Raw genomic sequence first — 25666 nt, forward strand, 5'->3', positions numbered from 1 at the left:
AGTAAAGTTTTGAGAGCAATGTCGTCGCCACCGATCAAGTCGAGCGCCGAACCGGCCGCCGTCGAGTCCACCTGCAGTGAGCACGGCCTCAGCGTGGCCGAGTTCAAGGAACTCCAGGGCCGCTGCGTAGGCGCCAAAGCGACCGCCTACTGCCCGTATAGTAAGTTCCGCGTTGGCGCCTCGGTGCTCTCCGTCGACAACGTCTACTTCAACGGCGCCAACGTTGAGAACGCTTCGTACCCCGTCGGCACCTGCGCCGAGCGTGTGGCCTTAGGCAAGGCCGTCACCGAGGGACACCGCAAGATCAAGGCCGTCGCCGTCGCTACCGACATCTCGCCCCCGGCTACGCCCTGCGGCATGTGTCGCCAATTGTAAGCTTATTATCAATGCTTCTTCTGTTCCCTTCCCAGACTCATCCCATCCGGTCCAATCAGTGACCATTGCTCTACACCCACGTTCCCTCTTCCCAAGTATGCTTGCTACCTACCTACCTACCGAGAAAACTAACCATGTCCGTCATCGCCATCCAACAGTATCAGAGAGTTCTGTGATCTGAAGTCCCCGATTATTATGTTCGATAAAGACGAAAACTACGTCGCAATGCGTCTCGAAGAAGTAAGTCTAATACTGCCATACTCTCCCCCTGTTGAGCGTATACCGGATCCTTGCTTGCAGAGCTAATCAAATGGGAATCTATTAAGTTATTGCCCCTGTCATTTGGCCCCGAATGTCTTCCCCCACCTGAATCCTTGACGAGGTGATGGGCGACACAGCTAAAGTACTATGTATGGTGGTGGAAGGTTACTACTTAACCAGGTAGACCAGTATCCCATGCAACCATAGAGACATAAATAATGTAATCTAGACCAGTCTAATTGAAAAGTTCCCATCATTTTGCGAGTGTCGTTTTGCATGGCTCGCTGACCGTGCCAATCTTCTCTACATCACCCCATTCCCGAGCCTGTATCCATAGTTGACGCTAATGATACAGAGACGCGATTTGACGGCCTCAGCTCACTCAGAACAAAGTATTCTCAAGAGACGTGAGATCAAATCTAGTAGTATCAACATGTGTCTTCTCATTGAACTCACGCAAAGCCTCACACACGTCAACCGAAGACACGACGTGTTATTAAATGAGGTGATACTACCTAGATCCAAGGTGCGGGGAAGCACTAGATACAGGGCTTGGTCTACTTACGGTTAGGACTGCTCCGGCCAATGAAGCTCGAGATCTTGGCGAGTTAGGATGTAATGTGGTGGTACTAGGGATGCTAAGATTAGCTTGGTGTGCTAAAGGGCCTCATCTCAGTTAAGCCAGCTTCATGTACGTGAAACGTTCATGCAGAACCAACTGCCGTAGGTATCTCTCACATTTTCTGACCTGGAGTAGCTATCAGCTACCTGTGGGCTTTCATTGGAACCATCTGATTTTTGCAAGATCCTCCAAAGATGCGAGGCGAGGCGTGTTGAATCAGAGGAAGCATCTGGGCCCCAGCAAGAAATGGAGCGGCTCTCCAATGATAACTCATGGAAACGTCTGTAGACAAGGATAGCGTGGCCGAAACGTCTATAACTATTCACTACAAGGACAGACACCGGCATTTCGGGCCTTGGCCACCAAATCTAGGAACTATGCGCGCCAATCAGCGTTCTGGGAGCAGGATGGACGACGACATTCTTCCATTCGCAATGGACTCAATTGAGAGCTAGGTGAGAGCTCCCCCGGACTCTGGTGTAACACAACCAGGTTCATCTTCTCCTCTTTTCCCCAAAGGAGGTAGGTAGTTTACCTGATGACATACTCTCCACCTCCACAAGCGAGAAAGTAAGGTAATGCTGTCGCTTGGGGCCGAGACCAGGGGTCTGACAATGTGCGCGTGAGGAGGTTTCCTTATGGAGTGATTTTCAATCTTATCGTGGTGCAAGATGATGTCTAGGCGCGCTGCTATAGGTGCGGAAACTATGAACACGCAGATCGACCGTCGGCGTTTGACGAATGAGGTACCTGGGCCATACCAGGTGATGTCCCTAGGACATTCGACATGGGCTCCGATGAGGTGGTTGGCTCCCATCTGACTGACGCATGTAACCATATTCGTGGATGGGTATATCTGAGCTTGCCTCCGCCTTACACCTTCAGTTCTGGGGTATGGGGTTTAGGTGAACTTCTCCTCAGTTTCCTGCTCTACTATATAGATACTTCTACCTATTCCCCTCACTAGATATTCTCGATCGCCGTGGAGCATCGGAGACGTTCAAGATGGCCAAGCTTCCGAAGATCAGTATGTCATTCTTTAACCGTCTGTCATTGAGACTAATACTAACGCGGGTGTAGCGAACACCTACTTCGTGGCGATTATCGCCACGGTAGGAGGTATGCTGTTCGGTTTCGACATTTCGTCCATCGCAGCCATCGTCATCACCCCTCAGTATATCGAATACTTCGACAATCCATCTGGACTTATACAAGGTGCCATTGGGTCTGCCCTGGCTGCTGGATCCGTAGTAGGAAGTCTGATGGCTGGGCCAATCTCCGACAAGATTGGCCGTCGCGATAGTATCATGTTCGCCTGCTTTTGGTGGCTCATCGGAACCGCAGTTCAAGTCTCTACAAATGGCGTTGGCTCCCTCATCGCTGGCCGCGTGCTCAACGGCGTCTGTGTTGGCATTACCTCGTCGCAGGTCCCCGTCTACCTGGCCGAAATCGCGAAGCGTGTGAGTGGATGATTCATAGAAAGTTTCGAGATAAATTCTGACTAGATACAGGAATCCCGAGGACGCATCATCATCATCCAACAACTCGCCATTGAATGGGGCATCTTCATCATGTACTTCGCCAGCTACGGCTGCGGCTTCATTGCAGGCCCCGCGTCGTTCAGAACCGCCTGGGGCTTGCAGTTCATCCCCGCCGTTCTTCTCATGATTGGTCTGCCCTTTCTCCCCCGATCGCCTCGATGGCTGGCCAAGGTCGGCCGGGAAGAAGAAGCCATCCAGACCCTTGCTGATATCCAAGCTGGCGGTAACAAGGATGACGCGCTAGTCATTGCTGAGTGGGAGGAGATTTACACTGTCCTGGTGGCCGAGCGTGAGAGCGTCCGTGGCTGGAGGAAGTTCATCTCGAATGGGATGTGGAAGAGGACGGTGGCTGGCATGTCTGTCCAAGCGTGGCAGGTTGGTTTGCCTACTACTCGCTTGAAAGTGACCCTTTTTCATGGCTAACTCAATCTTCGCAGCAATTGAGCGGTGCCAATGTCATTGTCTACTATCTCACCTATGTCTTCCTAATCGCCGGCCTACAGGGCAACATCAACCTGATCGCCTCCGGAATCCAATATGCCCTCTTCATCGTCTTCACATCGATCATGTTCTTCTTCATAGATCGTACCGGCCGTCGAACCCTTCTCATCGCTGGCGCTCTGGGCATGGGCATATGTCACTTCGTCATCGGTGGCGTCCTTGGAGGCTTTTCAGAGTCTGTGCCGGAAGGTGTGGATGGCAACGCCAATGTAACCTTTAAGGTCTCTGGTTCGGCATCAAATACCGTGATTGCTTTTAGCTACCTCCTGATCATCATATACGCCCTAACACTAGCGCCCGTAGCCTGGATCTACGCTGCCGAAGTTTGGTCACTCGGGACACGTGCCACTGGCATGTCTCTCGCAGCCGTAGCCAATTGGCTGTTCAACTTTGCTCTTGGCCTGTTCACGCCGCCGGCATTCCAGAATATCAAGTACAAGATCTTTATCATCTTCGGTGTCCTGTGTTTCGGCTCGGCTATCCAGACGTTCTTGACCTACCCGGAGACGTGCGGCAAGACGATCGAGGAAGTCGAGGAGCTCTTTGCCAAGGGTGCGCCTCCGGCTTGGAAGACTAAGAAGGGCGGCTCCCGCCTCGAAGCTGAAGTGCAGGCTGTGCTGGAGCGAAAGCGTGCTGGCGAGGCGGTACATGCCGAGGTACACCAGGCAGCGCATGACAAATCAGGGTCGTTGGAGAAGGAAACAGCATAATGTATCTGTAAAGGAATATGACACGCATATGTGTATGAAGATGATCGCTTCAGTGTTTACGGTACTTACCTAGCCTACACCCATCTCGCCTAGCTCACTGATAATATACTTGCATACTATCACACGATGTAGATAGAACCGATAAAATAGCCCATTCCTGTTACTTCAAGCTGGACGATAGATGACATCTTGGATTACTTGAACACGCTCGGTTTTCGTACTGAAGCATATACACCCATATACCTAATATTATCACCATATCAGCAAGGTGTGTACATTCATTGAATGTAATCTTGTGTATGTCATTTCAAGGTATCAGGGTTCTTGTATAACTAGACTCTAGGTTTAGGACAAATGTAGGTTTACCTCCATCGGTAGTCTAATATGATTGCAACAGTCTATTGCGTGGCCCGACAGGTCTGCTCACTATACATTCTTCTGTATACCCTTTGAGTAAAATATTCTAACTACTATAGATAGTGTCTGTAGCCTTCATTTTCTTTCTTTACTACCTTATAACATTTAACCTAACTAGACAAATCAATTAACTACCTCCTAAATTAACTATGAACTTACCACATCGCTTCGCACCCATACCAACTATGGAGCCAGCGGAGGAGCAGGCGCTGGTGAAAGATCGCGAAGAAGTTCGGCTGCGGCGATCTCTTGTGGTAGATGTATCAGAGAGGAGAAGCCAGGTAAGAGCATTTCTTTTTGTTCTCTGAAATTAATATCTATCAATATCATTTCTAGCCTTTACTGTCTTTCCCCCCTCAACGCCTTGCGTATCCAAGCTACCTAGTATAACTAACCGATTAACTTCTGATTTAGCTTCTAGACGTACCACGCTACTAAAATTATAAATGTCGAAAAAGCATGAACAGGAAATAGCGGAGAGAAAGCGCGAGTTACGCAGGCTCTACAAGGCGGTGCCGCTGGTCTATGAGGATTTGCAGGAGCTCGACAAAAGGATTCAAGGACGTCGGACGTTTCCTACTACTTTATTCGAACCCAAGCCCGAGGTCGTAGAAAGCATATTCGAAGAGCTCGGTTGGTCCTCATATATGTATGTACATCTACAACTACATAAAGGAGCAAGTCAAGCAGAATCGCAGGGGCAAAAAATTGGACGACACAGACAAGGCGTTTGACAAGGCGTGCGGTGACTTGGAGAAGAAGTGGAAAGAGATCAAGAGAGATTATGCCGACGATTTGGCGACGTTTTTGTCGCTTCAGTTACAACAACTAATTCACCAAGATCTCCATACCCCAGATCATACGTGGTTGATCAACACTTGTAAGTTTGCTTAAGTACTTCGTAGGGCCCTCTGGCATATTCGGCCACCATGCTAACGACCAGGACAGCGCCTCCTCAGTTGTCGACCGAGGAACTTCTGGCAGGCAGGGAGGAGCGGTTAGAGCAGTGTACGGTATAATGAAATGTCAGTCCACGAACAATTCCGACCGTTTGGCAATCTTGGCGTGGATGAGGCCGAAACCTTTCTGCTTCCAAGCTTGTTTCGGGCGTTCTACACCTCTTTTAGCGTGTGTTGGGACGCTAGGTACAGCTATCTATAATCACTGCAACCCTGCCTACCACCTGCCTAGGTACCTATATGTACATACGTACCTAATTAGCTACTGCGGCTTGGACTTTTTTTTCTTTCTTTCTTTTTTCCTATTGGACAATTCCATCATGTACCTACCCAGGTAGCTTATTAGTCCTATCCGCTCCCGCGGTATAGCTCAAGATATTCAGTTTAGGTAATTCATCATGTTATTTCTCCCTTCTTCTTCTTCTTCTTCCTCCTCGCTTATTAAAACAACTGCCCAGATTGTTTCGTGATACCATTTTCCATTTGAGATGTATGTAGCCAGCGTTAAGAGCCCGTTATACATCACCTAAGCTCACTCTCGGTACAATCTGTCGTTAGTGACCTTTCTCGACTCCAACAACCACTATGCGATAGTTCTCGAATACACATTAAGCGCATTCAGCATCGGCCAGCTGTTCTGCATCCGCGCTTCCCACTCGTCCCGCCCTCCCTCAAACTCTCACGAACCCCCCGAATCCTAAACCTCGACCTCCAGAAATCTAGACACTATCGTCGTCATGGACCAAGCGGAGATACCGGCGCTTCTAGCCCGGCTAGCCAGCGACGAAGACGCTTCCCGAAAGATGGCTGTGTTCAAGCTGCAGTCATCTATCAACGATCCCTCCTTTGCCGATGTCTTCATATCCTCGGGCGGTCTGATCATATTGCGACGCCTCATCATGAATTCTGGCGGTAATACTCTCGCCTACTCGTTACAGAGTCTAAGCCGCCTGCTTGAGGTCGATATGGGCTGGGAGATATTCGATAGCCCCACCTCCGGTGATCTTGTAGATCGCATTGTCGAGCTCGTCGTGTCGAACCCCCTCGTCAATATCCTACGAGGCGCAATGTCAATCCTCGTTGCGCTTGTCGGTCATTCGTCTCCAGAACCTACGGCAACCCCCGGCACCTTTGGTTTTCGCGCATTGCGACCAGCTATCGCCGTCTACCCCCAATTTTTCGACCTCGTAGTCCAGAAGCTGCAGTCCGCTGATCACGCGTTATGCGCGACGACCCTCTCGCTTATCAATGCCCTTATTCGGGATGCCGTCACGAATGAAGAAACCAACAAAGGCAATACAACATCCAGTGGGACGGGGGAGGAATGGCCCAAGTTTATCAAAAGGCTGCAAGATCTCGGTTTGATTAAATCGGTTTATACTCTGATGCAGAGTGCTGCTCTTCAAGACCTGGCCCACCCACTATTAGAGTTTCAGTGCCTTACTAAGGTGTTGCTCAAAAAGTGGAGGAAGGTCAGGGTTGATCTCGAAAGGCCAGAGCACCGACGCGCATTAAAAGGCATTCATCTAGCAAGTGCGCCAAGCAAGGAGCACCTCAACGGGACAAGCGATGGGAAGCCCGATGAGACACCTGAAGTTGGCAAGAAGGGGAGCAGAAAGCATCACCCGGAGAAATGGAGGAGACTAGGTTTTGAGTCGGAGAGCCCATCATCCGAATTTCAGAGTGCCGGTTTTCTCGGCATGATGGACCTTACGGATTACGTGCGAAAGAATGAGGATGGCTTTCAGAAGTTGCTCCTTGAGCAGTCTACGCGACCTCTACATGAGCGATGCCCTGTTGCTCGGGCTAGCATGGCCGTGACTCTTACCCTGTTTGAACACTTTGACTGTAGCACCGCAGATATTGAAGATACTAGAGTGCTATTCCAAGTTGTCGAGGCAGAACAACAAGACAAGATGTTCCAACCACTACTTCTGCAATGGTCTCGACTTCATACTGCCGGTCTTCAAGCGTTTTTCAGGCTGTGGAAAGCCACAGGCGCAGAGCAGAACGATTTCGAAAAGGTTGTAGAACTAGTCCGGATTCTGATAGATCGGGTTGTTGGGCAGGCAGGCCGACACAAAGATGTCGTAGAAATCGAGGAAGAGCTCTCGGAATATGACTTGGCAGCTCTCCGTAAATTACAGATGGATCTCCTTAGCCTATCCTTTGAAGACCAGTGGGGCGATCTTTTCAGCGGCGCGCGTCGGAGCCTCAAGCAGGAGGCTCTCGACTTCGTGAAAGAGCAGCGGGCTCGGTGCTTGCTGCAGGGGTCGTGGTTCTCTAAGCCCGCGCCACGTAAGGAGAGCAGGGGCGAGGATTTGCAGAAAAGCCGCGCGACGCACGGCACTCTCTGGAGGTATGCGAAACTATCGCACAACAGACGGTATCTCCACTGGGCAGATTTCGGTCTCCGAACCGGTCAAGAGCCTGGGCTTGATGCTCTTACTGAGAAGGTGGACTTGAGAACGATAAGCTCGGTCGTGTCCAATGTTTCCGAGCGAAAAGGTGAGGCATCGTCGACAGATCTTCCCGGGGCAAAGCATTCGACCAAGATTACCATCTACGGCTTCACAAGCCCGGAAGAAGCGCATAAGGGAGCGGAAGGGAAGGAAGAGCCCGTGCTTGTCCTGTATCCTTTGAGCGATAGTCTGGCGTCGGAGTGGCTTGACGGGCTGCTTATGCTGCTCGAGCAGTCTCCGATCACGGCAGAGACAAACAAGCTAGTCGACCTTGTCGTAGACTACGGCATGAAGATCAGATTACTCAAGGTGCGAATGGAGGCTACTTATTCACCTCCCCCGCCAGAGGCAGGCGTCACGCCAAGCCGGGATGGCTTAGATGCCGATTACTTCTATGACATCTGAGCCAGTGTGGTTCGTGCCTTGCTTACACTTTGAATTGCATTTCAATCTTCATGAATCAGGACTGAGAAGAGGGAGGACATGTAGTGTTTTGTTTGTTATTTATTTGTCGCAGATATACCCCCCCAACGTCAAGTTGGACGCACTCCACAGGCGCTAGTAGAATACCTGTATACAGCACTTGATGAATGAAGAAATCTTTTAATTTATATACTGTAGTACAAGCTGCTAGAGAGGTGCCAAGTTATGCCCAGTGAGTATCTGCAAGGATATGCATATCAGCCCAAGGAGTCAGCTGAGGGAGGAATACATAGACGAAGCGTTGAAGTCTACAAACATGGGAGGAAATTGACCAATTAGAGGACATGCGCGTAGCGTAGGAGATATATTCGTTTATATAGGTAGGTTAAGCGATATGTAGATTATACTCGTTCACTGTAACGGGTCTTTCCGTTGCCATGTGTAACGGTCGATGATGGGGTACGGGGTCCTCCGCCACCACCATCCACGTCTCGCTTTCCAGCTGAGGCGCTTTTTCGCGAAGCCCATCCACACCCCAACCACCTCATGCGCTTCATATCGTAAGCCCCTACAGTAATGCAGATGCTTGTGTAAAATGCTCTTTATTATTTATATCGAGTATTCTACCCAGGTATCCTGCCCTTCCCTCGCCTAGATATCACTCAGGCGACCAGCGGCAAGTTGTCTCTTTCGTTATGCCTTCACCACCACCTTCACCACAACAGCCATCTGACACGGCCACAAATGGCGTATTCCGCGACGGAAAATGGCTCTGTGAGTGCACCTTTCAGCTAGACCAAGAGAATCGCACTCGAGATGCACGAAGAGAAGTGAAGTGAACTAAGCTAATTCTTTGTATCTAGGCAATTGCCCCACGCGCCTCCCGGCTAAGATGCGGACCATCAAAAGCAGCTATTCGAAGAACCATGGTAAAAGGTTCTGGGGCTGCCGCGCAGGTCAACAAGAGAACCATTGTGACATGTTCGTCTTAGAGGAAGAGGCACAAAGGCGGGAGAGGGAGAATTTAAAAAGCAACGGCCGTAGCGAAAAGAAGCAGACAGTTCTTCCTCAGACCTACACGCCACGCAAAGTGAAACAGAAACTGCCAAGCAGGTCACCCGTGAAAGGAGAAGTAATTGATCTAGAAGCTGTTGACGACGTTGCATCGGCTTCCAACTCCCGTCCACCTCCGCAAAGTTCCAAGCTGTCCCCAAGCACTAGGGCTGTTGAGTCGGATCAGTACGACAGCTCGTCCGGCGAGGACGAAGACGACTACATTTTCAACGATCGCGCAAAATCGCCCATTAGAAACACTATCTTACGGCCAAGCGCGATGGCTAAGACACCGGCTACCGGCTCTAGAACGAAGCAGCCGTCGCAAGAAGAGAACTATCTCGAGGAACTCTCGGAAAGCGGCACAGAAGATTTAGCCGCGCTCGCGGAGACCTCTGCCAAGGCCGCGATTCGTCACGGCAAGCAGCGTGAGTCACCGATCACACCGAGCACGACGCGCATGACCAACATCGAGAACGGCCTGCCTACGCCCTCGCTCACAAGGGGCAAGTCGCCCAAGAAAATGCTCTTCAACGACTCCGAGGGCAGCGAGAGCAGCACTTGCGACGGAGCGAGCGCCAAACGGCAGCGCCTGAACGAGTCGGAGGCAGTCCGACTCTTCGGGACCACTGCAACCGTTCCCCCGGCAAGAGTATCATTATCGCCATCGCCAGCACCGTCGGTATCTTCACAGCCGGTTGCCACAAACCTGACAAGCGATGTCATGGGGCTCCTTAAGAACGAGAACATCAGCCCCTCGGCGCGAAGCGCCGTCCGACTTACACTGGAGAAATACGTCAATCAGGCGAAAGGATTTGAGAGAGGCCGCGATGCGTCCCGCAAAGCTGTCAAGAACGCTGAGGACCGCATCGCGCGCCTGCAGGCGAGGATCGATGATCTAGAACAGGCTAGAAAGAACTCTAAGGCGGAGCTCATGAATATTCACCAAAGGATGTGATCTGGTTGATGAGCTGCGCATTTGCTACCTGGGGGACCAAACTTAGCTGCTTACGGAGAGAGTGGGGGAACCGCGGGTCCGGGCCGGTCCGACGTTTACATGCGTTTTCAGAAAGTGCGGATTGATTTTTCGGCGCCGGGTGTTCGGGACATTGGCGCGTCAACTTCATCGGGTCTCGCTTTGGGTCACCTAGGGAATCCCTCCATGTTTAGATGGATGATGAATGGCTTATGATGAGGAATACTGCTGCTAAGTCTGTTGTGAAGGCAAGGAGTGATGATTGTAATGATAGATACCCTTTCCTATCGGATTTCCTGTGGGGAAACAAATCATTTCATACAGTATTAAATCAGCATTGTAGTGTTTTAGCTCTTTGAACGTGTTTTTTCTAGCCATGTTGAACTGTGAGTAACTCTATATGAGTCTTCCGCCCTCCGGGTTTGTCGTCACCATCTCATCCCCAATCTCATTCGCCCTATTTCGACGATCAACTTTGTAACAAGCCTCCTCCTAACGCTCACTGAAACTGTAAATGTCATTTCTGAAACGTCGTGATGTTGCTCTCCCGTGGACCAGTTCAAATGAATAAAGGATGGCAACGAGCTGAAACACGTAACCATCCAAATGAACCAGCTAGCAACCACAGCGCTGATATCCTAAACTTAATTATGTATTCATCACGCTTCGTCTACTGTCACCGTTCTTTCAAACGCTTCTGGCTAGTGTTTTGGTTTTAACTATAAGCATAACACAAACTCACTTCCTGCTGAAGAGCATCCCCAGAAACTTTAATAATCTGCTTGGAGTCAATATAGCATATAAGTATTCGATAACCTAAATTATTCGTCGCCAGAGAAACAGCATACTTTGGCAAGAAAAGGGCCGGACATAAATTTCCCTCACCCGGACGCAGCAGGTCAATACAACTTTCTCATCTACATCGTCTCAACCACACCGTCGTCAACGCCATTACCACCACAATCACTATACCAATAAGTCAAATTCTTGAGCGCTATATAGTCTGAAAGGCTCGTGAACACGTTCAAATCATCTATTGAATCTCGGGTACAATTATCCATCCCCCTATTTCCTAGAACGCCGACGATTTCTGGTAATGAAGATCCGCACAACTGACGCCAAAGCACCAACACACATCCCCAAACACATATATGTACTCCCTATGGCTCTCAGGAGAAAAATGACCTCATCAAAAGAACGCAGTCCAGGCACTCTCCGGCTAACGAGGCTCCGCGCAAAATTCGCGCGCAGGAGTTGGCGAAGATCGAGATGGGTCGAAGCAGCGACGCCATTTCTATATTCCACCGCAACACCCAGAACACGGTGTAAGAAATGCGTCAGACAACCAGCGCCCACTAACAAGAAACTGACAAAGCGCGCACGAGCACGGAAGAGAAAAATTGCGCGCATGCGCAAGATACAGGCGGCCTTACTCCGGGGGCAACTACCCACGCCACCAGCCAAATCATCGCCTAAAACGGGAGACAATGGAGATATCCCCTGCCTGTCTCTCCCGATGTTGAGCCTGGATCTCCGGCCGAACGCGGATGTCGAACGACGGACGGCGCTCGACGGAGAGAAACTAGCGCTCGAAGCACAGCAGAAAGAAACCGAAGCGCAGCTGGAGGATTGCTCGGGTTACGAGGGCGGCGACGAAGATGCCTTGCCGCCGATGACGGCGAAGCCGAAGCGCTTGTTGAAGAGAAGAATTCAGTGGGACGGGGATGGGATGAGGATAAATGGTGATTCCGGTCCGAAGAGCTGTGGGAATCTCGGCGGTAGCAGCGATGATTATGAGTGGATGGGTGATGTTGAGGATGTGGAAGTTTGAAATTTTGATGTGCGGACTGGGGATGTTTTGATGTCTGATTTTAGGAGGGGTTTGCTGAAATACGGCGATAGTGTCAAATGTGGCACTAGAGCTGGATTTTTGCATCTCACTATGGTCGATGTATAGGGGGAGGTGTCAGCTCAGTTCAGGGGGGGCTTCTTGGGATATGGGGATGAAAGGACGCTTAGAGAAATTCGAGAATTCTTGTTTACTTGTTGAATAGGGAACTTGGGGCTGTGTCGAAGATGGGGAAGATCTGTCGAGTTGTTGAATGGGCACTCAGGATTATCCCCAGATGGACATGTCCATTCCAACATGAGTTAATATCAAATTATAACTCAGTTCATTTTGCCAATTCTGATCACCTGTTGATTCGAGCCATGTGCCTCTATCATTTGCCATCCTACTCATTCATAACATCGTAAAGAGCAATTGAGCCAGTGTGACAATCAAGCGCAACAGCTAGACAATGACTCCCTCGCCCCTGGCGCAGAGCGAGCCTAGGCTAGATCGAGTTTATACTGAATCAGAGCCATATGATAGCTGTTGGCCGCAGAGATGGAAGATACGATACCGAAACCGAGAGTACGAAAAATAATGACCACAATAGCCAGCCAGAATGTCGTGACTTCTCTGAAATTTCGATGCTCCTTATCCAATACGAACTGCTTGAGCCCCAGGGGCTCCTCTTCTGTAGCGCTCAAAAGTTGAGCAAGGCCTTTATGCCGGTAACGATAGTAGCTGAGGTCCCGATAATCATTGTGATTGTAAGATCCAAGTCGATGGAATGACATCCCTTCTTCTTCTAAGTACCGCTAACTGAGGACATCTTCTAGAGGGAGGAGAAGGTTCGAAGTATCGAGTACCTCTCGGATGGCTTCTTGTGAAATGGGACATAGATCATGACCCTCGAACTCGAAGTGATGCAAGAGGCAGATTTTATGCTCATATATCTTCACGACTTTCGTTCTCGAATTCACAGACAGGTACTCGATCAGATCACTCATCCAACTAACAGCTCACCCATGTTGGTCAATTAGGTATCTCATCGTGAGATGATCCAGATTGCCATTGGACATGACATCATTTGAAGGAAGGAGACTATCAAATTGGTCTTGAATTATGTCCTGTAATGGTTCCTGGCTTATATTGACAGGTCATGTACAGTCAAGTGGTACGTGACGTTCGTCACATTAGGAACTTTAAGAAAGGGAGCCTATGGCTCTATGTGGGCTTTGGCCATGGCTCAAGATACATACCGCTACGCGGTACGTACTAACCCTTGTTGGGCCCTATCAACATGATTGATGTAAAACATATAGCAAACAATAGTGTGTGCGCGTCAGGGTTGTCTAACAACTATTTATGCCAGGTGGCTTATACAGCTATATATTGTTCAACATACAACACCTAATAAACTACGCTAGCCACCTTTAACAGCTTTATTTATTAAATTAAACTTTTAAAAGAAATATAAAATACTAAATTAAAATCTTAATATTTAAAATATTTTCAGTAAAAAGGATATAAATAAATTTAAAGTATATATTAATTCCTAAGCTTGGTGATAAGTAATGATTCATCTAGCTTGGTAGCACCGTAGCACACTATCACCATTTATGCTCTCGTTGAGCGCTCTTCTCTTCATTCATTTTCCCTCTGCTTCTCATTTTCTCATCTTCCCGACTTTTGAGGGGGGCCTACAGTCAATCCTTACGCCAGTCTAAAGCCCATTCATAGCGCCCATCGATGTAAGCTTTTTGAATGCTTCCTTGGCCGTGTCAGGTATTCTCTCTCGGATAGCGGAGCTCATCCTCGTCAATAGGCAATTTGCGCGTGCCCTCGAAGCCCTAGGTCCGTTGCTGGAGCAGCTTCTGGATATCACCGCGACACCCGGCATCTCTGTTGGCGTTTTGCATCATGGCGAGGTCATCCATACCGCGAATTACGGATATCGGGATGTCGAGCGCCAGCTCTCCCCCGATACTGATACGTCCTGGTTGATCTGCTCCATGACCAAGGCCTTCACATGTTCCCTGATAGGAATGCTTGTCGAAGAAGGACTTCTTAGCTTTTCAACCCAGCTGCAAGAAATCTTCCCCGAGTTCCATCGTCACGATGCCCAAGCGAACATTACAATTGAAGACCTCATGAGCCACAGGACTGGTCTTGCGCCCATGGACAATCTCTGGTTTAGCTCCTACAATGAAATCCTCGTCGACAGATACCAAGCCATCCCAATCATGAGTTATGCTCCAGTGGCCGGCCAGTTCCGCGCTTCTTTTAACTACAACAACATTGCCTACGAAGTTCTTGGACAGATTTTAGAAAAGGTGACTGGCCTGTCGTATGCAGACCTCCTTCATAAACGCATTATCGAGCCCTTGAAGCTCAATAGAACCTTCTACGCGGGAGAAACTATAGATGACAACACCGCCAGGTCCTATGCGGCTCTTGCTAACGGCTCATGGCATGAGTTGCCCCCGTGGGGTTATGGGGATAATCTTTTCATCGGACCAGGGGGTGCAATCCGTAGTTCTGTCAACGATTTGCTGTTTCTATACAAAGCCTTGATGGATGCAGCTAATTCGCAGGTATGGACGGCGGCTATCACAAATCCGTTCAGACAAGTCCCGGGTCTCTTCGAAGGGAAAGTCAATGTTGGCTCAACATCTTTGCGAGAGTACAGCTACGCCTCTGGTTGGATCCGAGCGCAGCTACCCGCCATGGTACACCTATTCGCTGACTACTGGCCTCCTATACTTCTTCAAGGCGCCGAGTCCCGTTTGATGATACACCACCAAGGCTATATAATGGGGAACGCCGGAATTGTTACTCTTTTCCCAGAAACGTCGACTGCAATCGTCGTTCTCGGTAACTCTGCAGGTCTGACTGACGCAATGAGACTATTCGGCCAGGTCCTCGTTGAGACGACGTTCGAGAATGACTTCAATGCAACCACCTACACCCAACTTGCCCGTGAAGCTAGGGACTACTTCGTACAATATGTCCACGATCGGAACGAAGAACTGTTGGCGAACAAGACCGCGTCGGCACCTGTCAATCCATTAAACGCATACGTGGGCAAGTATTACAATAGTATTAGCAGCTTTTTCATTGAGATCAAGCTACATGACGACAAGCTTCAAGTAGCATTTCTGGGCGTCGATATCGACACTTACGAACTGCATCCGTACCAGAACGATAGTTTTTATTGGACACTAGATTTTGATGAAAGCGCAAAACGCGCGAGGCTTCCTTGGTTCCCCGCTGAGTATTTCGTACTAAGATTTGGCTGTCGGTCTGAACCGTCGTGGTGGCAGTTCGGAAAAGAAGTCGATATGGGCTGTTTGACGTGGAAACATGAGTTTACAGTACCCGGTGATGGCGAAGAGTTTCGAAGGAGCGTCGAGGTCATGGATCAAGCGGAGTGAATAATGCGGTCGGATCGCAGCAACCTGCAGATCTATAGTGGACATAGTTTGTCTTGGTAGTGTACAAAAGGTTTATATAGCTCGATCCGGGGATCCTGGAGGCTATAGTAGATTGCATGAACCATGATTGATCTGGGATAGCTGAGCAGATAATTATTGATTAGGTGGAGTGGAGGTCAGTAGCAGGGAGCTCGAGGAGATGGGCCCTTTACAGCACGGCCATATACGATGGGGACATGCTACTACTAACAGTCTAGGAGAAACGACATTTAAATAATTATAGCTACGAAAACACTCGCTATATTTCCTTACACATTTGACTTATTGTATCTTGTGAACCATCTGCGTACATGTTACCCACCCAACTTGTAATTCAATTAACCAAACTTAGGCTAACGAGACGGCCACATATATATATATCTTGGATAGAAATCGGTGATAGTCGGTACCATATCCATGCAGTAACAGAAAGAGGTTGGACGTCATCCGCTCCCGCATGTCACGGTCACAGTAACGACACCCCTTATCGGGTTGGCACAACCAATATATCGATCGGACGAGTATAACGGCATCCTTCGTTCATATACACCAACATTGGAAAATCGCGACATTTGTCCTATTTCCTAACGTTGACAATTATCACGAAGCATACCTTCTAGAGAATATATGCGCAGCAATTTCCCTATGAAGGCATTGATGTTCAACCTAGATCCATCTACTATATATTATCCCATTCCGCAACTATTCGAGGTCCCCCGACATTAAACTTGGTGTCAAAACACAACGACCCAGCAGGTGTCCCAATATCATTACCAAGTTATGATCAAGATATAATTAAAGTATAACTAAAGCATAACCAGGATATAAATAGCCATAGCAGGCCCTAGCCATAATCAGAACATAAAGAGAGAGGGTATAACAAGAATGACCAGATCATAAAAGAAAATATAACCAGAGAACCATCGGTGCCTCTCAGTATTTCAACCCCCCGAGCTAATAGCGAGGAATACACCGACGATGCTGTAAACCACACTATCAGACCAGGTCTCAATCGCCCAATCGACGCGCGTCGGATCCGCCGCCGTAGCCCGAACCCGGAGACGCGCATTCTGATTCGCACTGATGTCGAAGCGCTGGAAGCCCGTGAACACCATCGGCGTGTTGTAGAACGTGTTCCGGAGCTGGTACCTGCCACTAGAGCTCCCGGCACCCGTGAAAGTCCCCAGCTCCACGCCAGGCAGATTGTTGGGATACGCGATCCACTGCACGTTGGCGCTGTACAGGACGGAGCTACCCCAGGCGGACACTTGGATGTCGAATTGGGCGGCGTTCGCATTGTGGATGTCGAGTGCGCCGCGCCAGTTATCGCCCGAGTCGATTCCGCTGAAGGCGGCGAAGACGTTCGGTATAGTCCCGGGCGGGAAGGGGGGTCGAAATTGGATCCTGTAGCTGTTTGGCCCGGCGTTGGTGATTGTGCCCATGCGGAAGTTGGCATCGCCGGCGGGAACTCGCAGCAGCGAGACGCCGCCGTTGTAGAATATTCTGTCTCCCCAGCTCCCTACGCCAACTGTGAAGCGGTCGGTCTGCACATCGGTTACTTGAGCTCGCACTCGGAGATCGTCATCGCGGTTGGACATGTCGATATACGAGAGGGCCGAAGCGAACTGGGGCGGTGAGGATTGCTGGGGCGAGATACCCAGTGTGATGCTCTGCCACTCCATGGGCTCTTCGAGGGGCTGGTTCGTAGCGACGGATGAGACCGCGTATTGGTTTCGGGGATAAACCATTGCGATTCTCTGGTAGTCTCTGGTAGAGAGGTCGGTCATCCAGCCAACCGATGTGCCATTGGTAGTAAAGCTAGCTGGATATGGGTAAACCACTACAACCATGGGGGTCAGTAATTGCTCCTTCAGGGAAAACTTTTGCGAGTTCTTCATACTCCTGACACACACATGTGTCCCTTACTAGGCAACTATGGCCTCTAAGAGGAACTAAAACGGGAAACATCTGACTTCAGGGTTACATACTGATAGAGCGGTCGTCGGCATCGGCATCAACCTCAGATTCGGGATATGGCAGTCTGAGGATATTGTGGTCAACCCACTCCTGGCTGTTACCCAGCTGACGATGATGATCGTAAACGGCGGCTTCATTCCAGGGGATCCGAGCCAAGGGCGACAGGTGTTCGTGGATAGCTCCTAAAACGTGCCCGAATTCGTGGAGAATCTCAGCGCGGACACGTTCCGGGGGCATGTTTTCGTCAATGTTCAGGTTCATGGTAGGTTGGTCTTGCGCGCGTTGCAAGTTCTGGGTGCCCATGAGGGCCCAGGAGCCATCATTGGTGTTGAACGTGACGCGTACCTCGGAGGGCCCGCTATCGACGAATTCAAAGGTAATGTTGGCATACGCAGTCCACCATGCGACGTAGGCTTGAACCTGTAGTTATGTGAATATTTTGAGATACAAGGGTGCGCCAGTACTCACTCTAGCCCAAAGGGTCGGGGTGCCGTTGCCAAAACGAACACGGATTCGAGAACCGTTTGGCCACAATGACGGACGATGAAAAGAAAGACGAGCTGCAAGGGGCAGTTAAGGATTATCTAGTCAGTAATGATCTGAAGTGTTTCTGAACAAGTGATTATGTCTGTCTATGGAATGATCATAGAGATGTCTATGACAGCAATGATAACAGCGATATAAGGTAGTCATTGAGGGGGAAATCTTCGACTTACTACCAACATGGCTATCACTGCTTCCAAGTGTCAATTTAGGGACAGTTGCAAGCGTTCCAGTCTCTTGTTTACCGATAACAGTGGCAGCAGTTGGAAATGGAGGACGTGGAGGGACATCTGATGCCTTTGTATACATCATGCAGATATAAGTGTTGTCAGTGGCCAAGGGCTTGACCTTTTCGGATTCGGAACTGGTGCCAGCAATGGTCACCTCCGACGGGTTATCAGTCGGGAAGGACGGGCGCGGAGGAACGTCTTCTGCTCTCGCATACATCATGTCTGTGGTTGCATACTAAATAACATGTTAATAGATCACTGCACGTCGAACTCCGCGTTGGTCTCACCTTCTCTGATGCCTTCTCTGATACAGAAGTAGCCATTTCTGGGTTTATCTTCGATGAACGAAGAAATGGAAAGCAAGGCATCTCAGCAAGAACAAATAAATCAAGTGATAGACCAAAGTTGTCAACTCTGACGCCCTTGTTGGCGAAATGGGCGTGGGCGTATGAGCGTTAGATCAAACTAACCTATCTCACAAGGTGGGAAAGACTCCTTATATATATGAGTGAGCAGGAGGAGACGGGGATCAACAGCAAGCGATGAACAAGTACAAGAAGATTGCATCTTCAACGACTTCAAATTCGATGAGTTGCTCGATACGAACAATGTGTATCTGAGGACAAATACAAATGGTACTGTAGGAATAGCGAACAGAGCACTCACACACTCATTCAACTCATGCGTGGTTCACTCTTGCAGAGATGCTGCATACTACTTTCCCCTTCAAGATGCCATCAGGTACAACAGCGTCGTATTTACGTCGGTAGTCGTCCAGACTTACAACCCAAACTTACAAAAGGGGATACGACCCCCTCTCGTAGCTCTTAACCTCGTAGAAGATGCCACCCTCACTTGACAGCTGAAAGCTGAAGAGTACCAGCGTCCTGAGGGTCACAAGATCTCCAATTTCCTAAATCACCAGTACCTTCAGCACGTAACAATGCATACAATATTAAGGAGATATTGAAACCGGCATTTGGAGCTTTCTGTTACCTACAGCCTGACGAAATCAACGATGAAGCATTAACAGTTTAGATCAGGACTCATTTCATTATCATCTATTGAGCCTTGAACCTATTATCGAGTTTGAATCACATCGGAAGTGAAAACAGCGCTTGATCAAGAGCCGCCTAACTGATCAAAGATCAAATAGTTATGCACGAGCTCCGAACTGTTTATCAAATGGGTATCAACTGTCCATACATCATCGTTAAAGGTCTCGTATAAACGTTGTTGGTTCACAGGTATATAAGGGGGTCTACCCATCTCACTTATGAGGTAAACATACTCAAGTAGACATACTTCGAGAATTGTTTATGGTCGAAAATACTTTCATGCATCAATCTCGAGGTCTTTTATACAGAAATAGCTAGCACTATCCCAGTTACCGTTTCAGCTCTTAAACGAACGACATCTGAATCGTTCAAATTTGGTAAATGTGAGATTGAGCTCCTTATCTCGGAGCCCTGCTGTAACAGCTTTTAATAAGCATTAACCAATATCGAGTATAGTACTACCTAGTATAGTTGAGCAAGATACCCGATAACACCCTAGCCAAAAGTTGTGCTGAAGCTCTCATGCTCAACAGGAGATATCATCTCGTTGATAAAAGTGTTACATTTACCTAAGCACAGACGGATTTTGCCACCGCTAATAAGGGGGTTTGTGTATTTCTTTACTAACACTCGATATATTCGTGACCAAGATTTGGGAGGAGAAGAGTGAGCACTGGAGAGAACGCCAACAAAAGAAAAATCCCTAAAACATCTCTCTCGACCCCAGTCACATAGAAGCAGCTCCATAATGATTCCTCCTATAGGCATCAAAGTTCATTTCATTGAACATATCGCCCTACAATTCACGTAAAGAGCTTGCGAACCACCTAGTCGTACAAGGCAATATACGACACTCTTAACTTGTTTCCCTTGTATCGTGTTTTATAATGTGCCGTAGACCCGGTGTGCGCCATCGCCCCAGATGCCCAGGACGGCTATCGCAAGACCTAAGCTCGCAGTAGCAGTCTGGACGAGCTGATTCTGAACGAAAACCTGGACCTCGCTGCGGACCTCCTCGCCGTTGATGTCCTCATCCACGACGTCATCGCTGCTCGCGCTCTCATCGTGCTGTGAGTCACCCAGAACCTCATAGCTGGCTTCCATACGTCGCGCAGCGGCCTTCTCCTTGCGAGCCTGGGACAGGGCGGCTCGTCGTTTGGCGGTGGAGGAGTTCGAGGCAGGGGTTCCGAAGATGGAAGGGGTTACATAGTCAGTTAGGCGGGTGCCGAAGGAGAGGACGGAAGCGTAGAGGAGGTAGGGATGTCTGTAGCCGCCTGGTGAGATCGCAAAGGCTAGGAGGAAGGCGGTGCCTGAGATGCTCGATAACGCGGTGAGGTGGGTGGTGGCTGCCGATGTTAACGAGCGGAAGGCCTTGGCGGCTGTGGAGGAGGATGGAAGCTCGAGGAGAGTTGGAACTGTGAGATTTGAAAGGGTGTACGAAGTTCCCTAGTCATTTGTTAGCTTTGGCGACCCGATTGGAACACGGAATCGATGAATCAAAGGGTTTGGCGAGTTGAGCAAGACGGCCCATCTGAACATGAATGAATGAAGCTCAGGCGCGGGGTTTCGGAAGGGTGGCGAGGGGCATGGCGAAGAGCTGCTAGACTTACCGTCAGGAGTCCGAGGGAGACGGTGCCGACGAACTTGAGGACGGTCACCTTGTTCGACGCCATTGTGTCCAACAAAGCAACAGACGATACAGGATGACTGATTGTTGTCAATGCTGGGATGGGCCGATGGATGCAATTTATTGTATCGCGAGAGGGACGACGGGAGGTGGTGTGAGAGATAAGGCAAGACACGGGTCAATATGACGCTGGCGCCTGAGTGATTGCCTATTCCACATTAGGCCAGCTATCCAGGTTATCCACATGCAGTTATCCAGTTATCCCCCGCTGAGGGTCCTGCTGTAGTGGCCTAGAAGCTTGCCCGTTAGAGCCTAAGGTACCTACCAGGCACCTACCAGACACATGTAGCGCTACCTAACGCTCAGGTCTAATCTAGAGCTAACATTAGGTAGTTGGGACCACTGGAAGCTACTGGCATGGCGCAGGGGGCATGGTCAGAGCACTTGCGGAACCCATCATTGGTCACTTTTACATTCTTCCATCCAGGTCGAGCTAGGTAAGGACTGTTAGGTGAATGCTGCTAGGATATGGTAGCAGTTGGACGAAGTCAGCATTCATGTGCAGAAATACATCTTCAGTCAAAGAGGGTTGGGAGAGGAAAAAAAGCCAGTTTGCCAGTCTCGCCAGTACGTTACCTTGCCCAACCTGCCCAGGTGAGGAGACTATCCAATAACGTTCGCCCAAGTATGCGTACGGTGTACACGTAGCTGATAACTCATAAAGACAGCAAACCGAATACATGCAGATACCAAGAAGATGTGATTAGAGTGTTTCATCTACGACTATTCGAAGAGTCATTGTAGATAGAGGAGGATATGATATCGATACGCAGCTTCAAGGCCGTCGGTGTACGGGAGATCAAAGTGGCCGTTTCTGGACCGAACGGGGAACCCACGCTTTGAACGTCAAAGGTGGGTCTACCGAGGTAGAATCCAATTACGGTAGCCAGCCGGGGAAGCTATCGCATTCGCTTACGCCCTCCATTTCTCATCATCCAATTCCGGGGTATCCAGGCGTAAGAAAAGGCAATAAGATTATTCTACATATCTCATAGATTCAAACCATTTATATCGACCTCACTGAATTATTACTTCATTTTTTCTCATTTTTTTTATCTTGAGTCTTTTGCTTTTTGAGTAGTCGCTGGCTCTGGCCCGCCTGTAGAACATTAGCCTCGGACGTCACGTACACCAATCATATCATTCTGTCTTTCTTCGAGTTGTACAGGGTGAGTCAGTTATTTTAAACAGACCAAAAAAAGTGAGGCAATCAAGATGCCGATTCCGAGATCCGAATACCTCAGTAATGTCTGGAAAGACGGTATCTTTGGTCAGTAAAACCGTCCACTGCCCCCGGTCAAGCAATACCCGGCTCGTCATTGGCCACTAACGCGTACGAGGGATGGAACAGATGGGCGTGTTGTGTTCGTGACCGGTGGTGCGGGCACCATCTGTAGTGCCCAGACCAGGGCCATGGTTCACCTCGGCGCCAACGCTTGTATTATCGGCCGTAATGTTGAGAAGACTGAGTCCGTCGCTGCCGATATTGCCACCGCCCGGAAAGGGGCTAAGGTTCTGGGGATTGGCGGTTGTGATGTTCGAGACGTACGCACCCACAGCCCTTCATCGGAGCATTCCAAAGAAGAAGACTGATGTATAATCTCGTATAGCCTGAGAGTCTGAAGAATGCCGCCGACCGGTGTGTCAAGGAACTGGGTGCTATTGACTTCGTCATGTATGTACCCGATCGTCACCTGTCATTGCGTCGAGGCTCAACCCAGCTAAGCTAACTCACTCAACCCTTAGTGCTGGAGCAGCAGGCAACTTCATCGCCCCTATTTCTGGCCTCTCTTCCAACGGCTTCAAGACAGTCATGGAAATTGATGTCCTTGGCACCTACAACACGGTGAAGGCGACGATACCATATCTCATCGAGTCTGCGAAACGAAACCCTAACCCACCAGGTGACGGTCTCACTGGTGGCCGCATTATTTATGTCTCGGCAACGTTCCACTACGCCGGGATGCCTATGCAAGCCCATGTTGCGGCAGCTAAGTCTTCCGTGGACTCCATCAGCGCATCCGTGGCCCTGGAATACGGACCCTACGGAGTTACTTCCAACGTGATTGCCCCTGGTGGCATTGAAGGCACCGAAGGCATGGACCGTCTCAGCAGTACCAAGATGGACTACAAGGATACGGCCAAGCACATCCCTTCAGGCCGCTGGGGCACAATCCGTGACGTGGCCGATGCCACAGTGTACCTCTTTAGCGACGCGGGTAACTACGTCAACGGGAACGTCCTCGTCGTAGACGGCGCTGACTGGAGGAACAAAGGGACCGGAGTTGGGCGAGACCTCAGCATGCAATATCCCAACTACTTGCTGAACTGGACTGAAACACAAAAATACGTGAAATCCGGCCGCAAGGAGAAGCCCAAGCTATAAGAATCAGGCTCACCTTACTTACCCTCGAATCCGTACTTATGAATATCAATATTGGAAAGCTTCAATCTGTACTTCACACTAGGAGTGGCTTTACCCATTAAGAAGGGATAATAGCTGCAACGAAATTCAATCTTAGCGCTCACGATAATCATATAGACATTTCTATCTTAGTATTGGTGATCACACAGATTTTTCAGAGAGGAAACACATATACGCACATATGTTGGGGTTATGCATGACGACTTTAGCGTAGGCTAAAATTGCAGTGCTGATTGCCACGACGTGTGTTACCCTATTCTCACCATTCTTCTGACTTGCAGTAGAAGCGACCCCAACACTTCTACTGGAAGTCAGAAAGCTGGCGACGGAAGTGGAGTCCCAACGGGTAAGTAAGGGTGTCAGTCCTGGCTTGTGATCCTAAAAAAGTAGATTCTACACTGCTAGAAATTCCCGACCTTGCTATTTGGTTGACCTTTCTGTTATCTGTGCTTGAAAACCCGCTTGTACATCTTAGATTGATTAATCCTTTCATATGAACTAAGTAGATTTCTATGTACAAGTCGTGACTTCCTCCATAATACACCTTGGTATCTAGGTAGTTATCAGAATGAGAAGGGGGAATTATTTACTAACAACTACCGCCAATCTAATCATAACCGTCTCAACCAAGTATCTATGTCCTATCAACAGAGTAATACACTCAGCAAAAATCCAACTGTTTGCTTCGTGTCATACTTAAGGGGAGACATCACACAAGTGGGACGGTCGGCTCACCAATCGGCGCCGCCCACGTTCGGGATCGGGCACTAATCACGGCGGCATCACCAAACCGACCAATACAACTCGGTGAGATGGGAATTGGGCAGTGGTGAGTACTCCGTGGATGAGAGAGAGATAAAAAGTAATTAAATGAGATAGGCCCCGGCCACTGGACTCGGGAGCCAGATTCGAATGAGACAATGCACACGGGATTTACACCTTACACCTACACATGCACGCGCAACTACATCTACACCTACAGCGGTTCCGCTCACCTCAAGACCAATTCCACGATAACGGAGAAGTGATCGATTAACTACAAAAACATGAAAAGAAAGAGAGAGGGGGAAAAGGCAGGATTACAATGCGACCCTCTCACCACCAAATCACAACCCTCCTCCTCCTCCTCCTCCTCCTCCTCCCCATATCCACAGCATCATCACCCGAAAGAACAAACAGCATCCCAGAGAAAACACCAGACCCACCCCTCCTTCTCCCCCGACAGCAAACAATGTCCACAGACTCACCATGCGCCGACTCTGAGGGCCAATGGAACTGCATGACAAGCAGCTTCCAGCGGTGCGGCTCCGGGCGCTGGAGCGAAGTGCAACAATGCGCCTTCGGCACGCAGTGCTCGCCTGCCGGGCTCACGTACGAGTTTCACGTCGACTATGCGGATGGGGCCGCGCCGCCCGGGACATCTGGTGCGGAGCGGGAGATGTTAGTAGATCGATGGGTGGTGGTGGTGAGTGGATTACTGGGTTTATTGGCTTTGTTCTTATGATAGAACTTGGCTGGGCATGGGGTGAATCGGCGCGGGAAAGAGGAAGGGGGGGGATCGGTGAGTGAGTAAGGTGAGCTTTGGTGTTGCGGTGTAACTAATTAATTTCCTGGTTGAGATGCGATGATTATTGATACCCGGGGAAATACTATGAGCGAATCCATTCTACAGGTTGAAGATAGATACCGAGGGCAACGTTGTTCGTCAAGCACTTATGATAGAGAGCAGACGCAGCTTTGACAGCCTACCCACCTAGGTTAGGTACTCAGCCAAAGACACACGAATTACATTCAAATTGCACAACGACAAGCATCGATGAAATTTGAACGAGAGCTGTAGTTGTCATGCTCCATCTTCCAAGGTCCAAATAGGGTAAAAATAAAGAATGAAAAGGTTTCATCATCATCATGAGAATAAATCATCAAGCCCGTGAGCAAATCCCCTTTCCAGAAAACCCCCCTCTCCGTATTCAAAACATCTAAACTACTTGCGTAGAACCACCATCTTTTCGTTTCGTAATGTTTGCTAGACCCTCTTCAAAAGAAATCGTCATATGCTTTCATCATCCCAGTCATGAATATCCCCCTTCCTCCCTCCCTCCCTTCCCAATTCCGAAACAATGAAAATTCAAAAGCCGTTGT

At 49.3% G+C, this 25666-nt stretch overlaps 10 protein-coding genes across 10 annotated transcripts; 7 read left to right on the forward strand and 3 right to left on the reverse strand.

Annotated features, from left to right (window-relative positions):
• Nucleotides 1–18: 18 nt before the first annotated feature.
• On the forward strand, nucleotides 19–1546 carry F5B22DRAFT_642847 (cytidine deaminase-like protein; the record flags this gene model as incomplete). Its single annotated transcript, XM_047978188.1, has 3 exons — nucleotides 19–371; nucleotides 534–615; nucleotides 1394–1546. 3 exons carry the CDS (start codon nucleotides 19–21, stop codon nucleotides 1544–1546), a joined length of 588 nt encoding a protein of 195 aa, XP_047834453.1.
• Nucleotides 1547–1768: 222 nt separating this feature from the next.
• F5B22DRAFT_411693 (general substrate transporter) lies at nucleotides 1769–4522 on the forward strand. The gene is made up of 4 exons (XM_047971572.1): nucleotides 1769–2285; nucleotides 2339–2718; nucleotides 2770–3174; nucleotides 3237–4522. The coding sequence occupies exons 1-4, from the start codon at nucleotides 2264–2266 to the stop codon at nucleotides 4008–4010; spliced, it is 1581 nt and encodes a 526-aa protein (XP_047834454.1). The 5' UTR covers nucleotides 1769–2263; the 3' UTR covers nucleotides 4011–4522.
• A 1229-nt stretch (nucleotides 4523–5751) lies between these two features.
• On the forward strand, nucleotides 5752–8459 carry F5B22DRAFT_591837 (ELMO/CED-12 family-domain-containing protein). The gene has a single exon (XM_047973877.1). The coding sequence runs from the start codon at nucleotides 6124–6126 to the stop codon at nucleotides 8251–8253; it is 2130 nt and encodes a 709-aa protein (XP_047834455.1). The 5' UTR covers nucleotides 5752–6123; the 3' UTR covers nucleotides 8254–8459.
• A 133-nt stretch (nucleotides 8460–8592) lies between these two features.
• F5B22DRAFT_591839 (uncharacterized protein) lies at nucleotides 8593–10677 on the forward strand. Its single transcript, XM_047973878.1, has 2 exons — nucleotides 8593–9045; nucleotides 9135–10677. The coding sequence occupies exons 1-2, from the start codon at nucleotides 8967–8969 to the stop codon at nucleotides 10280–10282; spliced, it is 1227 nt and encodes a 408-aa protein (XP_047834456.1). The 5' UTR covers nucleotides 8593–8966; the 3' UTR covers nucleotides 10283–10677.
• A 670-nt stretch (nucleotides 10678–11347) lies between these two features.
• On the reverse strand, nucleotides 11348–11917 carry F5B22DRAFT_591841 (uncharacterized protein). The gene has a single exon (XM_047973879.1). The coding sequence runs from the start codon at nucleotides 11708–11710 to the stop codon at nucleotides 11366–11368; it is 345 nt and encodes a 114-aa protein (XP_047834457.1). The 5' UTR covers nucleotides 11711–11917; the 3' UTR covers nucleotides 11348–11365.
• A 1745-nt stretch (nucleotides 11918–13662) lies between these two features.
• Nucleotides 13663–15912, forward strand: F5B22DRAFT_591842 (beta-lactamase/transpeptidase-like protein). Its single transcript, XM_047973880.1, has one exon. It carries the CDS (start codon nucleotides 14144–14146, stop codon nucleotides 15563–15565), a length of 1422 nt encoding a protein of 473 aa, XP_047834458.1. The 5' UTR covers nucleotides 13663–14143; the 3' UTR covers nucleotides 15566–15912.
• Nucleotides 15913–16545: 633 nt separating this feature from the next.
• F5B22DRAFT_642854 (Metalloprotease) lies at nucleotides 16546–18677 on the reverse strand (the record flags this gene model as incomplete). Its single annotated transcript, XM_047978189.1, has 5 exons — nucleotides 16546–17444; nucleotides 17593–18001; nucleotides 18050–18141; nucleotides 18298–18589; nucleotides 18642–18677. 5 exons carry the CDS (start codon nucleotides 18675–18677, stop codon nucleotides 16546–16548), a joined length of 1728 nt encoding a protein of 575 aa, XP_047834459.1.
• Nucleotides 18678–20012: 1335 nt separating this feature from the next.
• On the reverse strand, nucleotides 20013–21308 carry F5B22DRAFT_415424 (uncharacterized protein). Its single transcript, XM_047971584.1, has 2 exons — nucleotides 21023–21308; nucleotides 20013–20858 (listed from the first exon to the last, which is right to left on the reverse strand). The coding sequence occupies exons 1-2, from the start codon at nucleotides 21083–21085 to the stop codon at nucleotides 20295–20297; spliced, it is 627 nt and encodes a 208-aa protein (XP_047834460.1). The 5' UTR covers nucleotides 21086–21308; the 3' UTR covers nucleotides 20013–20294.
• A 771-nt stretch (nucleotides 21309–22079) lies between these two features.
• Nucleotides 22080–24022, forward strand: F5B22DRAFT_415519 (uncharacterized protein). Its single transcript, XM_047971585.1, has 4 exons — nucleotides 22080–22369; nucleotides 22451–22644; nucleotides 22710–22774; nucleotides 22846–24022. The coding sequence occupies exons 1-4, from the start codon at nucleotides 22315–22317 to the stop codon at nucleotides 23483–23485; spliced, it is 954 nt and encodes a 317-aa protein (XP_047834461.1). The 5' UTR covers nucleotides 22080–22314; the 3' UTR covers nucleotides 23486–24022.
• On the forward strand, nucleotides 24023–25313 carry F5B22DRAFT_415411 (uncharacterized protein). The gene is made up of 2 exons (XM_047971582.1): nucleotides 24023–24353; nucleotides 24404–25313. Exon 2 carries the CDS (start codon nucleotides 24609–24611, stop codon nucleotides 25026–25028), a length of 420 nt encoding a protein of 139 aa, XP_047834462.1. The 5' UTR covers nucleotides 24023–24353; nucleotides 24404–24608; the 3' UTR covers nucleotides 25029–25313.
• Nucleotides 25314–25666: the final 353 nt, after the last annotated feature.

The sequence above is a fragment of the Xylaria bambusicola genome (assembly GCF_022495145.1).
Source record: "Xylaria bambusicola strain CBS 139988 unplaced genomic scaffold F5B22scaffold_5, whole genome shotgun sequence".
Lineage (NCBI taxonomy): Eukaryota > Fungi > Ascomycota > Sordariomycetes > Xylariales > Xylariaceae > Xylaria > Xylaria bambusicola.

What these genes read in the sequence shown, in the direction of transcription:
- F5B22DRAFT_415424 (XM_047971584.1), bottom strand. Translation starts at nt 21,085, where the DNA reads ATGGCGTCGAACAAGGTGACCGTCCTCAAGTTCGTCGGCACCGTCTCC. An exon ending in TCTCCCTCGGACTCCTGACG is followed by an intron (nt 20,859 to 21,022) that starts GTAAGTCTAGCA and finishes ACAAATGACTAG; the next exon opens with GGAACTTCGTACACCCTTTC.
- F5B22DRAFT_591839 (XM_047973878.1), top strand. Translation starts at nt 8,967, where the DNA reads ATGCCTTCACCACCACCTTCACCACAACAGCCATCTGACACGGCCACA. An exon ending in CCGCGACGGAAAATGGCTCT is followed by an intron (nt 9,046 to 9,134) that starts GTGAGTGCACCT and finishes CTTTGTATCTAG; the next exon opens with GCAATTGCCCCACGCGCCTC.
- F5B22DRAFT_415519 (XM_047971585.1), top strand. Translation starts at nt 22,315, where the DNA reads ATGCCGATTCCGAGATCCGAATACCTCAGTAATGTCTGGAAAGACGGT. An exon ending in CTGGAAAGACGGTATCTTTG is followed by an intron (nt 22,370 to 22,450) that starts GTCAGTAAAACC and finishes GGGATGGAACAG; the next exon opens with ATGGGCGTGTTGTGTTCGTG. An exon ending in GGTGCTATTGACTTCGTCAT is followed by an intron (nt 22,775 to 22,845) that starts GTATGTACCCGA and finishes CTCAACCCTTAG; the next exon opens with TGCTGGAGCAGCAGGCAACT.
- F5B22DRAFT_591842 (XM_047973880.1), top strand. Translation starts at nt 14,144, where the DNA reads ATGACCAAGGCCTTCACATGTTCCCTGATAGGAATGCTTGTCGAAGAA.
- F5B22DRAFT_415411 (XM_047971582.1), top strand. Translation starts at nt 24,609, where the DNA reads ATGCGACCCTCTCACCACCAAATCACAACCCTCCTCCTCCTCCTCCTC.
- F5B22DRAFT_591837 (XM_047973877.1), top strand. Translation starts at nt 6,124, where the DNA reads ATGGACCAAGCGGAGATACCGGCGCTTCTAGCCCGGCTAGCCAGCGAC.
- F5B22DRAFT_411693 (XM_047971572.1), top strand. Translation starts at nt 2,264, where the DNA reads ATGGCCAAGCTTCCGAAGATCA. An exon ending in TGGCCGAAATCGCGAAGCGT is followed by an intron (nt 2,719 to 2,769) that starts GTGAGTGGATGA and finishes GACTAGATACAG; the next exon opens with GAATCCCGAGGACGCATCAT. An exon ending in TGTCTGTCCAAGCGTGGCAG is followed by an intron (nt 3,175 to 3,236) that starts GTTGGTTTGCCT and finishes CAATCTTCGCAG; the next exon opens with CAATTGAGCGGTGCCAATGT.
- F5B22DRAFT_591841 (XM_047973879.1), bottom strand. Translation starts at nt 11,710, where the DNA reads ATGCGCGCAATTTTTCTCTTCCGTGCTCGTGCGCGCTTTGTCAGTTTC.